At 42.9% G+C, this 18,020-nt stretch overlaps 1 protein-coding gene across 21 annotated transcripts in view; it reads right to left on the reverse strand.

Moving 5' to 3' along the window:
• Nucleotides 1-18,020, reverse strand: part of JADE1 (jade family PHD finger 1) — a 148,340-nt gene that overhangs the window by 28,376 nt on the left and 101,944 nt on the right. For 15 of the 21 annotated variants that reach the window (XM_054825329.1, XM_054825328.1, XM_054825330.1 and 12 more), the window contains one exon: nucleotides 8,399-8,476. In XM_054825329.1, coding sequence (XP_054681304.1) covers nucleotides 8,399-8,476 — 78 coding nt within the window. Of the gene's footprint in view, nucleotides 1-8,398; nucleotides 8,498-8,927; nucleotides 10,943-10,969; nucleotides 15,425-16,271; nucleotides 16,472-17,215; nucleotides 17,477-17,713; nucleotides 17,726-18,020 lie in introns of those variants that run through there. The other 6 variants (XM_054825350.1, XM_054825333.1, XM_054825337.1 and 3 more) reach the window with 6 other exon arrangements.

The following is an 18,020-nucleotide window of genomic DNA, read 5'->3' on the forward strand; positions in this document are numbered from 1 at the left end:
TTTTGGTAAAATAACGGAAATATCCTAAGGGAAGTCTGAATCACTGGGATTTGGAAAATACAAAACTTTTTTAAGGTAATACTATATACATATATATATATCATAGGAGAAATGAGTTCTACAACAGATGGAAAATTAATGAGATGTTAAGAGCGCCCATGGTACCAAAAGCCATGTGAGCAACAGTTAATATGAAAAATACACAGCTCCAAAGCATGAAGCTAAACAAACACATCCAAAACATGCATCCCTATCATCACTAGGCATCAGAGATAAAAGGTGTCTTAATAAGTGCCTATCCAGTGTGGTGGGTTGAGCCTGGCTGGGGGCCAGGTGCCCACCAGAGCCGCTCTATCACTCCCCTCTTCAGTAAGGCAGGGAGGGGAGAAAGGAGGATGGAAAAAAAAACAACCCCAAACTCGTGGGTCGAGATAAAGGCAGTTTAATGTAGCTAAAGCAAAAAAAGCCGCGCGCGGAAGCAAAGCAAAAAGCAAAAGATTATTCTCTACTTCCCATCAGCAGGCGATGTTCGGCCACTTCCTGGGAAGTAGGGCTTCAGTATGCGTACCCCTTACTCCGGAAGACAAACATTGTAAAAAAAAACAACGAATGCCCCCGCCCTGTTCCTCCCCCTATTCTCAGTTTCTTATTGCTGAGCAGACGTCATATGGTATGGAATATCTCTTTGGTCAGTTTGGGTCAGCTGTCCTAGCTGTGTCCCCTCCCAAGATCTTGCCCACCCCCAGCGTGCTGCTGGGGAAAAAGAAATGTTGGAAAGACAGCCTTGATGTGTGCTGGCACTACTCAGTAGTAGCCAAAACACTGGTGTGTTATCAACAGTTTGCTAGCTACCAATACACAGCACAGCACCATGAGGGCTGCTGTGGGGAGAATTAACTCCATCTCAGCTAGACCCAATACATCCAGTTACATGATTGTGCAAGTTAAGAATGAACATAGTAGCCTAGCTAGCGTCATCACTCCAGGAGATACACCAAGACCACTCTGATTCTTTAATAGTTAGGATCCTTTCTGATGGCCTAGGTGTCCGTATGTTTTAAAAGGTTTTCATCACTGAGAACAACGGGAGGAGGATCATACTCTTACTACATGTCTCAGTTTTCCCTTTGCATTTATCCACTTACAGACGAAAAACAAAAAGAAGTCCCACATGACTAACAAGGTGTAATTCACAGCAAGAGAGACAAAGCTTTAACACACTAGTAGTGCTGGAAAGGTTACTTCCAAGACTCAAGTAGGAAAACTTTCCATTCCCCTAGGCTATTATATACACCTTACACAGTAAATACAGTGTTTTTATAATACCGCTACAGGGTGTATGTAACACATGGAGTCCCTCTCACGGGGTGCAGACCTTCAGGAGCAAACTGCTCCAGCGTGGGGTCCCCCACGGGGTCACAAGTCCTGCCAGCAAACCTGCCCTGGCGTGGGCTCCCCTCTTCACGGGTCCACCGGTCCGGCCAGGAACTTGCTCCGGCGTAGGGTCCTCCACGGGCTGCAGGTGGAATCGCTACACCCCCTCATCCTTCCTCCATGGGCTGCAGGGGGACAGCCTGCTTCACCATGGCCTTCACCACGGGCTGCAGGGGGATCTCTGCTCCGGCGCCTGGAGCTCCTCCTCCCCCTCCATCTGCACTGATCTTGGTGTCTGCAGAGTTTCTTACATCTTCTCACTCCTCTCTCCGGCTGCAAAAGCTCTAACTGTTTTTCTTCTTCTTAAATATGTTATCACAGAGGCGCTGATTGGCTTGGCCTTGGCCAGCGGTGGGCCTGTCTTAGAGCCGGCTGGCATTGGCTCTGTCAGACACAGGGGGAGCTTCTAGCAGCTTCTCACAGAAGCCACCCCTGTAGCCCCCCCGCTACCAAAACCCTGCCACGCAAACCCAACACAAGGCTCAGCTCTTACATATCTTGCACAAGGCTGTTGTAAAGCCACCTGCAAGGCACCCAGCTGTGTCCCTGGAGAACTACCTGCTGCTACAGCCTCTGAACACTTCAAAGCCTCAGATCACTGGGCGTCTGAAAGCACTTCTCTTGCTGTAAATACACTCCCGCTACACCATTACACCAGGCAGCACAACAGAGCAAAACAACCCCGACATGGATGTATGGCTGGCTGTCACTTCTGCTTAACACTGGCATTTCCAGATGCCTATAACCGTTGCTCAACTCACTCTGAGACCAACTAGGTGCTGCTGCCAACACTGTCAGAAAGATCTGTAGCCTAAAAAGAAAACATAGATGCTCAGAGTCTCCCCATTTACTGCCTGGCCCACAACTCTCTACAGGAAGGCTTTATATCACTCAGACATAACTCCATGTGTCTAGATCCAAATTCCAGCACAAATAAAACAGAAGCACACTGTTCTAAGGGCAGTTTTCCATGATATTAGGTATAGAAAGAGCTGTCTGTGCAGAAGTCTTCAGGCCTTATCATAGAGAAAGCAGCATGTACGCAAACACCACCTAAGACATGGTTTCACACAGCCAAATTCCCCTTCTCATGTTTCTGCTGCTGGAGGATTTGCCCATCTATCTTCCCTATCTTTATATAATAGCGTATTATTATACAATAATCTCATTCAAGATCAAAACAGAAAAAGTAACAGCCTTTTATCTGTTGTCAACACTGATCCCACTCAAAATGTAGTGTCATTTGACAACTACCCAACCGCAGCAGCTGAACAATGCATGGATCCATACGATCTCTGCAGCGCTTTACAACGCTGCACAATTGCTCAGTATCTGATACACATAACGAACAGCCTTCACAGCTCCCTGCCACAGCAGTTCCATACAAGTTCCCTCCTATGATCCCTTTTCTCAGTAGCACACATTTCAGTTTTATAATCTCAAAGAACACACACATAACCATGCACAGGCACATGTCACCCTTCTAACAGCAAGGAATTCCTAGACCCCATCTTATTTTTTATCACAACACCCAAGTGCCACTCTAGCTCCCTAGCCCAAGGCTTCCCGCTGTAGCAATGTTTTACCACAACAGTATACAAAGTTTTAGCGCAAGTTTAATACAGGTTATTAAAGTCAATTTGAGAACCTCTCAAGCAAGCATCCATAGGTTGATAACATGATGTTGTCAGGCCTTAAAACTCCAGTGGGGTTAGGTATACTCAGTATTAGCAGTCTTGTAAAGAAACACCTGCCTCTCCAAAAATGACGGTGATGATTATGTGATGTCCCTCCCTCAGATGCAATATCCTATCAGCCCAGAAGTCTTTCAAATCACTCTCCCAGAGTACTCAAAAGCGTAACGGCTTTATCAAAAGCCACCCGGCCCCAGTGAGCCTAACCTTCAGGTAAGAGGCTAGTTCAGACCATTTGTCATCACTCTAAATGCCACAACCCTTTTTCAAAAGCACAGAGTGACCACTAAACTGCTGCTCTGCCCAAATTCTAGCACTGTAACTACGTTACGTTCTGTTGCTTAATCACCATCCCTCGCCTACCAGCCAGTTCAACTGAAAACCAAAAAATATTCTTCACTTCCTTTTCATAAAATGATGCATGGCATTGCACACACTGCTAAGTAATCGCCACATTTCAGGCCAGCAGCGGCTGCAATTCTGTGGTAAATGACATACACACCTAAGGTTATGTACTCAGCAACCTTTGTGAAGGCACTCTGGGATCCACCTCAAACACAATGGGAATCCACTGGGATGAAAAGCCCTTTCTAAATCTAAGATCACCATCATTCAGTCAGAGCAATGGATATTGGCAAAATATGCTTAACTTTAAAATAGCATTTGTTTAGCAATGATAGAATAAGGGTCCATCTAAATTACAGAACTATATTCCATAATCCATAAGTATTAAATCTTTCATTTCTCAGAACTGATGTGAAACCTTGTAAATCTTAGAAGTATTTTTCATCTGCAAGTCTCTTCAGCTCTTCTTTCAGACACTCTCCATGTAGGAGTATGATGAATTGATAATCCTTCCAAGAATAAATGAAGAGGCACCATGGGAGCAAGTAAAGTGTGAAGAAAATCATGCTCTGAATGAATTCCTTCCTTATGGGAAACAGTGACCAAACTCTCTTTGACATCAAGGAGGGCCTGGATTTCACCCAACTGCCTACAATACAATTGTCTGGGCTTCAGATCTTGTCTCAAACACAATGTGTCCACGTGTCCAAGCTATTTGTGCAAAAGGAGTGCCCTGAAGCTATAAATGGAAACTACTCCACTGCACAACTTTATCTCACCAGGAAACAAAGCACATGGGATATTCAGCACAAACCACCTTTGTAGATTTACGGACCAATGAGGCTAAAAAGTCAGGTCAAACGCTGAGCAGGAAAGATAAAACGGCTTCAGAATCTAACATTTAATTAGAGTAAGACCTGGAATCATAAAGAGAAGGAGTTTTTGCAATGGAGGAGCAAGCTGAAATACAATCTAACAAAAATCGCTTAAAAAAACCATCAAACCCCTAGCCTGCTATGCAGATAACAAGGACATAATTGACTTTGAGGTAAACATTGCTAATTTACTTAATACAGGTTTTGAAGAAGATGGCATGTACATCACAAGGCTTTTATAATGGACCTGGCTAGTATTAACATCTATTATAGTTGCTGTAATACATTATCTGGAAAGGGACGGAAACTAACAAGCTGCCAGATGACAAAAAAAGGATTACTTTGAGGTGCCAATAATCTTAAACCCTTCTCCAAGCCTCTCCCAATATCATTCCTCTCTATTTAGACAAAAGTTCAAAATCCAGAACTATGCTTGCAGCCATTTTTCATTCAATTATATTTCATGGATAAAATGTTCAAAAGTGACCTATAATTTCAGAAAACGAAATCTCAGAGAACACACTCAAGATATCCAGGGACTTATTGCAGAACTGCTGTGCACAACTTTCACTGACACCTCTTGCTCAGTGCTTCAAATATGCTATTTTGGCCTCATGTCTAAATAAGGATTTAGAACTCTGATTTTACAGGGACACAGCTCAACGATTTTCAGTAGTTAGGCTGAAGGACATAAATGCTTTTGGGGGCTTGAAGTCTGCACTTAGGTTTTGGGAAAGAATCAAGTCAGAGTGCAAAAAGTAAATGATAATAAAAGCAAAGGTTCTGTCTTTAAGCTGCAAGGCTTTAAAATACTTCAAATAATATATAACCACCCACACTAAAATATCTTACACAAGTCAGCGAACACATGTATGTACACTAGGACTGCAGTTATGTTGTTAAGCATTCTTCTGTTCTGTATTTCACTCCTAAATGGAAACGATTCTCCCTCTTTCATCTCACAAAACGAGAGTATGTTTTTCTTCCTCTGAAGCACTACAGATATGCTTATATCTTCAGTATAATACATTTTTATGCTTGGGGTATGACGTTTGTTTTTCTGTCACCTTGTGACTACCAAGGAAAGTGATTCAGTTTAGTAATCTAATGGAAAACAATCTTCATATGTTCATTTATTTTTCTTTAGATAAATTCCATTATTATTACCTTATAAATATGCAGGTTCCTGAGTTCAGTAAAATAAAATGTGTATTTCTTCATGCCAAAATGTTTTCCAGGTGGCACTAGTCTACACACTGGAGTCTACCCCAGACAAGCATCATCATTCAGACTACTCCAACAACATTTATCCAGTGACACTCACGATGAATCTCAGATGCCTGATCACAGAGTCTAAGGCGTAGTATGAAAACTTCAGAACTGAAGAAACCCAACAGTTGGAGCCCCAATCCTCACCTTGCGAGATGAGGCAGAGCAGTGCTGAGCTCTAAGCTGAAGGACTATCGAGTTCAGTATGATGGGAATGCAAGAAGTGCACTGGAGGGTCAAGAGGTGCCACTGACTGAAGGGAAGCAGATGTTTGGCAATAGGATTCCAACTAAGAGTTGATTAAAATTTCAACTTTTCAATTAGAAGACGGCTGTTTGAAGTGCTCAGAATAGTCTATTTAATTGTTTTCTGCCTGTGGAAACTCTGAGAAGGAAAAATAGCTAGTGAAAAACTTAAAGCCTTCAACACGGAGGCCAGAAATTCACAGAAATTTTTATCTTTTATTTCTTTAGGCAACAAAATTTGCTTACCCTTCTAACACTAGTATCAGTGCTGTGAATCAGAGATACTACTGACAAAGGAATAATACAGAAATTAACATAGTGAAACTAGTCGGTAATTCTACTAAAGACAAGAAAAGATTAAATGAAGGTGAAACCTGTAAGGGGAGACCCTTGATATTCAAACATAGTTGCAAAGAACTATTGGTATGTCCCATAACAGGAAAAGTGGAGAGAAAGGGCCTGAGCATCAGACATTGTTCTCAGGGAAGTGTGACAAAAAGCCTTGAAGATGCTGACTGTACATTAAACGTTATCTCTGTTTCTGATTATTAACCCTTGACCTTTTTGAACATGTATACAGTGATAGAACGAATACACAGGAACCTGTATCTGTATTTGCCCAGTAACTTCACAAGGGGAAAAAAACATCATCAAGTCAAGGAAAAAAAAGTGTAATGAAAGGGAAGTGGTATATATTTCACACAATACTTGAAAATACTTCCAAAATTTCACAGCCTTTTGCCATGTAATTTATTCAACAAATAGTTATTCATATTAATTAGGCTTTAAAATAGAGAGATCATAAAAGGGCAAGGGTTTGTTTTTCTTTTCCTAACTCATTTTCTTAGATCTTGATCTATGGAACAGATAAAAATACATTTTTTTGGACAACATAATTCAGTAAGTCAACAGCTCTATTCCAGATAGTTGTATATGAAATGACATTACAAACAAGCATTATAATCAGCAACAGATAAGTCAACTGTATCTATTTCAGAACTTCAATTCCAAGATTATCTGCTTCATATTTTATTTGGTAAAGCCTGTGACACAAGGCACATGAAGGGATCAAAGACTAAAAAAACCAGATAAGAGTGAAACACTTATCTAAATGAAACACTATTATATAAAGCTGCTAGGGAATGAAAAAAGAGTAAAGCAAAATTCTAGCAAAAGACATCGTATTTGCTGCTACTTGTCTATTTTACAAGTAAAAACACAGCTTTGTTTTGGCAAAGTACACGTCACCTTTGAGGAAATACACTGACTTCAATTTTTATAACCACAAGTGAACTTCTAACCAAGAAAAAACAGGTCTGATTTGGGCTTTTTTTCTTCCAAAATCCCCCAGCTGCAGGTAGTTCTCCAAAAACAAGCCAAATCCCACACTTCTTTACCAGATTTTACTCAATCTTTGGTTTGGACTAACTCCTAATCAGCTTGCTAGTTCTCACCTCCTCCAATCCTTTTACCACTCCTTCATTTCAGCAATAGTTTGCCTAAGGTCCTTTTAATGTGCAGATTTGGCCATACCTGAGCAGACCCACACAGCACAGACACGCCTAAGCAATGAGTGCAGGTGAAGTAGTCACCTGTGCAGGCCCACAGTGCAGCACAGGGCTATCTTCTCAGAGTAAAGCTTTCAAAAACACCTGGAAAACCTCCCTGATCATTTTCGGTTACATTTCAGACTGAAACCTCACAAAAGACTTCAGATTTGAAGATGTGCATCCAGACAGATCAAATTAAAACCAGGAAAAATCTCTCTGACAACTGACTAAGCTGCATTATTGTTGAGTACAATCAACTGGCTTGTTTTGGCAAATAAAACACCTTGGCATACTTCCCAAACTGCAATTTTATCTTCCCCCCACCCTTCTTTTTTTTTTTCTGCTTAAATGAAAGATTATCAATCCATGGAATCCAAACACAGGAGAGATATACACCATACAGAGTTCAGTATTAGTTTTGTCAGTACAGAAGCATCTAAAAAAAAAATATATATTCTGTATCCAAATTACTGATTTACTGAATTCAAATTCTTGAAAGTTGTTCATCAAGTAAGATGATGATCAAACAAAGGAACAACTTTTACGCAACATCAATCTTTTCTACTTAAGTTTGAAGCAATAGACCTTTTCATTGCATAAGAGAGTATGCAGAGAACACTGAAGCAAATTTAAAACCCTAATGCAAACTTCTATTAAATACTAAGCTCTGGACAATGTCAGCAGATGTTTCCATGCAAATTCTGCCCCTGTAATGAGAAATTATGTTGCTTGCAAAGATTTTAAAGATGACGACCAACTTTTTCTCGTTTTATCTTATTAACTAACACTGTGTAGTCAATACAGTGGGGGGATCCTGAATGTACTCCACCTGTGCTCAGAATGACTGAGTTCAAAACTAGATCCTTATAATACACATTTCTACCAGTCCGACCAACCTGCAAAATGCCTCTGTCACATAAAACACTGCACTAAAACGTGTTTTCAAACTCATAACCTACTGCACTCTACAACAAAGGAGCACTTACTGCCATTGTCGTCAGAATCCTCACTGCTGCTAGGAAGCCGACGTCGTTTCATGATCTCCACGGGAAACAGCAGGCAGCCTGCAAAGCAATGAGACAGCACTTAACCCAAGATAATAATACGCAGTCATCAAGTTGTGTTTCTGATGGCATTCGAGGATTTACAGCACACAAAGGAAAACAAACAACTTTAAACAGCATCTGAAATATGAACAGTGAATATCTCAAGAATGCTTCATTAGGCAGTCATCATATGAGCAGGTGAACAAAACTGCAGAGTATCAATGAGAACCCCACCAAACACCTTCACCCCAAAACAAAAGCATATTTTGTTCTGAGGTCTGAAAAATCACTAAACATCTGCAGTCAATGCGCTTAACTTCCCCTGCCCATTCTGACACTAGAGTTGCAATACAGTAACATTTTTACTGTTTGTGTAAATATTTACTTTGGCTAATATGTTTTTTAAACCGTTTTATTCCCATTTAAAGCATCGGATTTACGAAATCAAAGATTAAAGTCATCCACTTACATATATAAAAAAGAAACATCAGCAGTAGCAAGCCAAGCTTTCCCAGATTAATGAAACATGCATCACCTATGCCCCGCAAGGCACCATCCTCTAAGGTAAGAGAGTTACTTCCTCCAGCAGACACATTTCTAGCACCACGCCTAACACTAACTGTTTTTCCGGAATCAGACCCCCAACTGATTACACAGAAGCTCCTCCAAACTACCAGACTTCTACCAATATTGAGTTCAACTGCACATGAACCAGTGATGTAAAGGCACAAAGCTTTGCATCTTTTTAAGTGCTATTCACAGGGCGTTTGTATTTTCACCTGTATTCTCTGTGGAATGAAACCAAATTCAGAAAAATTAAGGAAGCTGTAAATAGCTAGTCAGCATTTACATGTAAAAAGCTATTAAAAAGTCCAAGCTGAAGAACAGAAAAAACATGATGAGTGCAGAAAGGCACTGACTGTTAAACTGACAAGGACTCTAGATGCACATCAAATCCCGAGTCTTTGCTTACCTCTTATCAATTGTGTTATCAACAAGGTCTGAGTGTTCTGCTAACAGCAAAACCCTCATACGTACCTCTGGAGCACAGATTTGGAAATCAGATGCCAAAATACTTTTTTGCTTCTGGGTAGGTGCAGAATATCTGACCTCATTTTTGTGTGAGTTGAGATTTCCCAGAAACCTTTCACCAAAACTCCTTTCATTGACCCTTCAGTATACAATTAACTACTTCGTTCGCTGAGAACATGTCTCATTGTAGTAAACTCAACAATACTTTCAACTTTTATAAGACTAAGTCCCCAAATGAGGAAATCCAAAAAGCCTAATCAAAGCCTGACACTGTTTTCCAAAAAGCACAAAAGTATCTTCTCTTCCAAAAGTGATTCATATAAAAAGAAACAGGCATTTTTTTGAGGGAATTCATTTTATCATCACTAGCAAATCACAAGCAACTGAACACCTGAGACTCTATTTTACACTTCCAGTGAACCTAATGTAGCTAGAGCCCAAGCATTGCAAGATTGCCTCCTTTTTCATATTATACGTGCAAACAGAGCTGGGGGGAAGCCTCTCTCCAACACAGTGACTTTCCAGAGTAGGATTTAATATGGCTGGTTTTGAAATATGTAACAGTTTTGAGCTGCAAACTTTGCTCACTAATACTAAAGAGAAACCAAATGGTTCGTTTCACCAAGACCTTTTCTCATCATTTCACAGAGTAACAGTTCACATATAACGTGTGATGCCAGAAAGTAAACAATCAAAAATGACAACCTCTTACAGTGCTAGAAGAATTGTCTCTGAAAGAATTGCTTTGAAGCTGACCAGAACTTCGTGTGTATGGCAGACAGAAATGCTGCCAATGAATAAATAAATACACAGATCAGCCTGGACCATCAAAATCATCTGAATCTGGTACAAATGTAATAGATCCAGAGCCATTCTTATACAGTCACTTATAAAGATAGCCAACATTCAGATCCAAAACAGGCTAAGATAGAACAGAAAAATCAATTAGCTGCCACAAGGTCAAAACCAGGGGGATAAATATCTACTCTGTAAGGTACTTTTTCCAGTTTTCACATACTTTTACTGTAATTTAAAGAAATATTAACAATATCAACATAAAAGAACGTACTCAGTTAGAATGGAAATACCTCCTATAAACAAAGTAAAGAGGATATGGAAGAAAATACAGAAAATGTAAGTTATCTCAGAAATATAACTTGTATATTCCTGGTCAAAATCCTCACTTCTTGGTTCATTCCCACATGGTCTGAAAAGTAATATGCACCATAAAGCAAAATAACAAAGCACATATAAACTGAGACACACTCATGAGCTTGCAATCAACATGAAAATTCGAAATTCTGCTCCTCCACATCTTTTTGGATAAGTGTATTTTGAGTTCATTTTCTCCTAACCATACTTTCTGCAAATTCACAAAATAAGGAAAGACCTGGAAGCTTCTCTCCTTCCTACCATGTGTCTTTAAAAAACAAACTAAACATCTTTTTTGTTGTTTAAAGGAGACAGTGGTATTCACACCTCCCAATTTAAGCACTCTCCACAGTTCTTCAGGAAACAAGAGAAGCCAGAACAGAAGCCACTTTCCTGGAGTACAGAGTATTAGATAAGGCAGCTGACCTCCTTGTCCACGCTAGTCAGGTTTCTGAAGTTGGCCACATTGAAAACCTGTGTTCTCAAAAGTAACATTTAAAGAAATACCCTATTTGATGAAGCTTCCGGGAGATTCTTTTATAGATGCATATGGAATGAAAAAAGAAAAAAAAAAAGTTAAAATACAGGGATCTCACTTTCCAATCTTTGAACCTAACCTGAGTTTACAGGGAGCTAAATCAATGATGGAAAAGCAGCATTTGGCTTCTTAGAGCAAGTCTCAAACCTCGTAAGATTAACCCCCTAAAATTTTTGTCATTACAAGTAATAAAACAGCTTTTTTCAACTTCTAAAATAATTTTAAACTGTTCCCACCAGCTGTTCACATCCACAGTTCAGAACACACATTCTAGAGATAACACTGGAACAGCTAATAAGAATTACAATCACACAGATTGAAATGCTGCTGCTCTTAACAGTATCACAGTACCTCTGCTTCAAAGACTATCGGTGATGGTGACTTCAAAGTCATGCAAGAACTTGATTAAAAATAAACACAGATTATGGATAGTGATGGTTAGGTGCAGACTGAAGGTGCACACTTTCCCCGTTTGACCACAGACATACATGTTTTCCCAGCATGTTTAGAGAATACTGTGAATTCAAGTAATGCTTTTTTAATCTTAAAAAGGAAAAAAAAAAAAAGAAGAAAAAACCCTATAGTTACTCATTCTTCAGGGGACATCCTTAAGTATTTTTATACTGAAAAAGGCAGAATGGAAAAACTATCAAACTTCTCAGTAAAATTACTTCTCTCATTCTCTTTCCTTTGCTAATGTGAGATTTGAGTAATAGCAATATTGCTTGTCTTTGAAATTCTCACTCTTCACAGTCATGAAAATGTTGGTATTTTTCACTCAACTGTATATTGACATACACTTAATGTACTCAGGTGCATATACAAGGCATCTGATCCAACTCTGATCTCATTAAAACATATTCTGAAACTGAAGTAGATCTGTCAATTCCAACAGGTCAGGAGTAAAGGCAGGTTCATCAAGACTGATTGTACCACAGCTAGTTTAATGGTAGGAATTGGCTATGATCATTACACCTGTAAGCAAAGAGAATTCACATGCAAGCATAGAAAGGGTGAAACATTTAAGCCAAGCTTTAAGATTCATAACAATAACATGTAAAAACTATGCAGTCAACCTGCGATACTTGCAGGACAGGAAGAGACCACCCAGGCTCTTGAGCTCAATTCTCAACAACCACGTGCAACCACGTAATCGCTCTTTCGTCCAGAAGTCTCCACAAAACATTCACTGTACCCACACATGCCACAGAACAACTTCCCAACTCCCTTCGCCAAATGAATGCTTCTCTGAAGTAAGAAAGCAGTCAACCAAGCAGTGCCCTTGAACCTTGTGTCTTCTATCACAAACATTTCTACAGCTGTTTTTCCCAAATCCTTCCACCAGCCCCAAAAGGGCATTTGCCCATATACTGTTTCACCTGCAGAGTAAGCCCAATGCTTGCTACAGAGTCCAGCAGCCCTAAGGGAACAAAAGCCGGTGCATCACCAAGCCAAACATGCCCCAAGTTTTCAGTGACAATTCCTAACAGCCCAGGGACTTTTGTACATTATTTCAGTTTCATTTCCTTGAAAGATGACTGTTTCTTCACGTTAAAACCATCCCTTCAGAAATCAGACAGACCAACATACAGCACGCTGATAGTTATTTTTCCTAAGAACTCTATTATAACATTTACCCTTTTATTTGGGGAGGCAGAGCAGAGTCAGGCAAATCATAGGATCATGAAATGGTTTGGGTTGGAAGGGACCTTAAAGATCATCTAGTTCCAACCCCCCTGCTGTGGGCAGGGACACCCTCCACTAGAAAACGTTGCCCAAAGTCTCATCCAACCTGGCCTTGAACACTTCCAGGGATGGGGCATCCACAACCTCTCTGGGCAACCTGTTCCAGTGCCTCACCACCCTCACAGTAAAGAATTTCTTTCTAACATCTAATCTAAATCTACCCTCCTTCAGCTTAAACCCATTACCCCTTGTCCTGTCACTACACTCCCCGATAAACAGTCCCTCTCCATCTTTCCTGTAGGCCCCCTTCAGATAGGCACAATTACATCTTCCCAGAGCCGCCTTTTCTCCAGGCTGAACCATCCCAACTCTCTCAGCCTGCCCTCCCAGGAGAGGTGCTGCCAGCCTTCAACCAAATACAGCTTTATGGAAACAGCCATGACCCTGCTGGCAACGTTACCGCATTTCCAAGGGCGGACAAAGCATCCAAGAGCACTTCATGCAATCACACCACCAGAATAAATGGCATAGACAGGGCAGAGGCCTTGACTTTTTAGCCACCAAGCACCCATAGATGAGCTAGCCATACCAGGGCAGTACTGCTGAGGCTGGCACGGCTTGCAATGCACTCTGCTGCACTGCTCCAGAGGCTGAAGGCACTGTGCTTTACAGAGATGCATCACCAGTAGCTTTCCCATCCTTTTCAGCATGCTAGCTCTCAAAGCTAAGCTCTGGGTTTTACTTATTGATTAGGTACAAACTTCAAACGTACAAATGTAACTCTGGACTTACAAGGTACAATTGCTCAGGTTGCTTTTAAAGGCAAGACTACAACATCTGAAAGGCTTCTTCTGGCTACTGTATTTTGGAGACAGCACTAAGCCTTCTTCAAAATACTTGTAAAATGCTATGCAAATGAAATGACTAGATGATAATCCAATATAATTAATGTCAGGCCACAAAATAACATTTGGATTTATACATTCTTGTGGAGGCGAACAACAAACATCTAACTGTACACACATAACTAGGCACAGTTAGAAATACAGACATTTCTGCCTACTTCCCAGTATTGGCTGGCAGATGCAGTGCAATGGGTTAGAATGAGCAACAAGACACAGTACAGCAAATTCACTATTTTTACCAGTATGCATTATCATGCTCCTCCATTCTTAGCTCTGCAGGAGATTAATTTAAAAGAACCAAAAAAACCCCAAAAACCACACCGGACAGAAATGCCAAGATCTTTCCTTTTACTTTTTTCTCCCACACTGTAGTCCCAGGAACTGCACAGATAAGAGTGAAAAAAATCCAAATCCTTTTTCCTAGCTTCCTCAGAGCAGAAATCCAGACATTATCCCATAAAACTGGCACGGCAGCGTGCACACACTTACACTCATGTGCAACACACCACAGAACTTTTTATGCTATTACTGCACAGTTAAGAACATTTTTCACTTAGTTTGACCCCAAGTAGAGAGATGATCAAAGAGAAAGATGTAAAGTGTGTCAGTCTTTGTTATGCAAATAGCTACACAGAACCAGATTTTTTAAAATAATTATACATGAAAAAACCTACATCCTCGGGTCAAAGGTTTTACGTAGCACAATTCTTACTGAAGTATTTTTAAGGGCTGTATAAAACCTCTGGGTACAAAGAGTGCATAATTCAAACTCTGACCGACAATTAACTGTAACCATGCTAACGGGTGTCACTACAATAAACTGCACTGAACAGCTGCAGAGACAGAATGGGAAGAAAGCAGAATTATGACAGATGTACACCCTGAAGACAAACTGAAGAACTGGCTTTTCCTGAAAGTAGCCCACTAACTGCAATGAAACTAAGGCCTCATTATCTCTAGCACATGAGAAATCGCTTCAAAACACTTAATGTACAAATGGAAGTGTGACACAGTCTTAACGAAGTGGATAGTAGATGAAGACATTTAGCTTCCACTACTGTAGTCTTTTTAAATAGTTTATGACACCACCCCAGTCTTCACCAACTGACACCTAACACAGCAACAAAAAAAAAATGGGGTTTTCCTTCATGCGTAGACCCCCCCCCCAAAAGGAACTACACCAGAAATAAGTTATACTATTAAAATTCACCTAAAACTTTGTAATTCCTCTTTATCACCTATGAAAGCTTCGACAGCGACATTTTACAGTCACAAAGATACAAGAAGAGTTCTTAAATGCTACAGTATTATGTAGCATAGTCCACAGTACGAAAAAGTCACAGACCTTAAATTTGGAGAGAAAAAAAAAATCCTCCAAGTCTCATAAAAGAAAAAAGTATGTTCCAAGGCCAAAAGTGTTCTCCACAAGGAATATTTCTGCTGACTTCAGCATACCTATTCAAAATTTCACAAGGCAAGGCAGAATTTGGACACATCAGCCCAACACTTCTCAGCAATCCACGTGTTCATTTACGCACCTGCGCAAGTCAGCTCATAACATTACCTTACAATCTAGGCAGTGGCAGCAAATTATTCCCAAACTGTGCTGCTGAAACTGACTGCCCAAAATCTTTAGCAATGATAAATTGGACTCTGAATTAATTCAACCCACCCTGCACCCACCGCAGTTCATCTCTTCCATCTAGAAAAAGCTTTCTGCTCGGTCAGCTCCAGCTGAAAACAGGAGCACGAAGCAGTAGCACTAACCACATGGAGAAAACATTTGAGGAAAGACTGGAAGGTTTTTTTACTATATTCTGTGAATTGGGAACAAAACCAGAGAAGCTGGAAGGCAAATTTGCAGCTGTGAGGGGAAAGGGGAGTTTATTATTGTTATTTTACTTTAAATATATGTATTAAAAACATAGCTCAAAAGCAGGGAGCGAGTGGTATCTGAAGCCAGAGGGAAAATCCTGCCACTAAAACGTACAACCCTTGCTGTTTCAACAATATCCCACTGAGTGTGAGAAGCCTCTAGAAATAGAATCATAACAAGCATATTTTGGCATAACTTTTATGAAGGTTTTAGGTTTGCAAGTGTGGGCAGCTTTTGACTTAAAAGACAGCGCCTGCTTAAAAAGGAAATTATTCCAAATCACAGCTAAATCTTTCCCTAAAAAGAAAAAACGGGGCTAGCATAAAAGCATCTTCCTACTTTAATGTTAAAATGTCAACTAAAACGTGTTGCTAAACGCTACCATAATTTCTAATACTACCTAAGAGCTATCCAAGGAGAAGCAATCTATTTTTAACGCTTGTGTACGGCCACACAAACCAGTCGCGTATATGTCACACATGGACAGTTCTTACTGGACGACTGACAGGTTTCAAGATCCCACGGACTTCACCTATGGGTGAATCTAATCAAGTTTATTAGAATAAAACTGTTAGCCGAAGGAAAAGAAAGAGACCGAGGGAGAAGTTAGTCAGAGGCACGCACCCCGCCCGGGAAGCATGGCTTTTTTAAATCGTCTCACAGGTGACCTGTGCCTCTACCGATCCGAACGAGTGGTCGCCACCCGCCGAGCCAACGGTTGCCAATTCAGGGCCGCCTTTCCAGAGGGCGGGAGACGGGGCTTCAAGAGTAAATTCAAAAAGCGGCGCCTCACGCCGCCCGCTCGCCGGCTCTAAGCTCTCCTCCTCCTCCCGCAGCGATCCCACCTCAGCTCCCAGCCCGGGCGGCGGTTGCCCACACGCGCGCGGCGCCTCGGGCGCCCGCCGGCCGTTAACGCTCGCGCCGAGGGTTCCCGGCGCCGCCGAGACATGGCCAACGGCGGGAAGAGGAGACGGAGCCGCCTCCCTGCCCGGGTGCCGCCGGGCTACACCTCCCCGCGGGGGTGGCACCTTCTTGGGCAGCGGCACGGCCGCCGGTTTCCATTTGAAACGGCCCGGCTCACCCCCTCCTCCTCCTCCCGGCTCCCTTTCCCGCTCCTCCCCGCCGCCGGCCGCACCAATCCGCTCGGCCCCGGCTGCAAATCAAACTTGGTGCCCCCGGCTCCGCTCCCTCTCCCCCAAACGCCTGTCACTGCCGAAAACGGCCAAAGCACCTTCCCACCCACCCCCCATCTCCGCGCTGCGACGGAGGGAGTAGGGAGGGAGGGGACGGGACGGCGTTTTGGCGGATTGAGCAGCAGCACAGAGGCGACTTGAGCTCATTTTCTGTGTCTGTCTCTCCTCCCACTCCCAGACAGTTCTGGAAACTGTGTATCACCTCTTGTCATAGGAAACCAACCAGCAGGCGGTGCAAACAAACAAACACCCTTCGCCTCCACCCTCCCCAAAATAATGAACATCCCACCGCCTATCGTTAATGAACTGGCGGGCGCGAACGGGAAAGGAAGGAAGGAAAAAAAAAGAAAAATCATCCTCCGATGAGGCGACTACCCGAGCCCAGGGACAAGCGGGGTGGCAGCAGCATCAGGGCGGCTTTGTCTAATTTCAGCAAGTGGAATAATCGCTGGAGCCGCACTTGCTTCCTCCGGGGGGCCGAGGACGGACCGTTACACAGACACAACGCGGTTATCTGGCGCACCGCAGCCCAGACCCATCTTGCTTGCCAGGCCCCGGGGGAAGAGCGAAATCGCGGAGCTACCCTGACTGGCGCCCGAACAACTTCAGGCGTTTACCGGCGCTCCCCCGCGCTTGTTGTTACGTTACGTTCGCGTTTCGACACGGCCGGTGACGTTCCGTTCCCTCGTCAACAAACCCCGGCGCGCTGCCGCCGCCTCGGGAGGCCAGCAGAGCAACATCCTGCCCCAGCGCACCCACCGAGCGCCAAGCCGCGGGAGGGGAGCCCACCCCACCCCCCGTGCGCCTCGCCGAAGTTTGCACCGCGTCCCCCCCACCCCCATGCCCGCTCTTGCCAGTTCCCCGCTCTCGCACTTCAACTCCCCGGAGCGGGGGTAGGGCGCTGCGGGGCCGCCGTGCACCTGCTGCCCGCTGCCCCGCCCGCCCGGCGGCAGGGATGCCGCCCCTCTCCCCGGTGGGCCCGGGCAGCTCCGCACGCCTCCCCCCGCACACACGCTCTCAAACACGTGCACTTCAGGGCTCCCGCAAGTTGCTCTCCAGCAGGAGACACCGTGCGCTCGCCTCAGGGAGGGGGGGTGGGGGGGACACCGGAGCACCTATGACAGCCCGCCGCTCTCCACCTCCAGCGGAACACCCACCGGTGCCCCAGAGCGCACCCCTA

This window comes from Grus americana, chromosome 4 (assembly GCF_028858705.1).
Source record: "Grus americana isolate bGruAme1 chromosome 4, bGruAme1.mat, whole genome shotgun sequence".
Lineage (NCBI taxonomy): Eukaryota > Metazoa > Chordata > Aves > Gruiformes > Gruidae > Grus > Grus americana.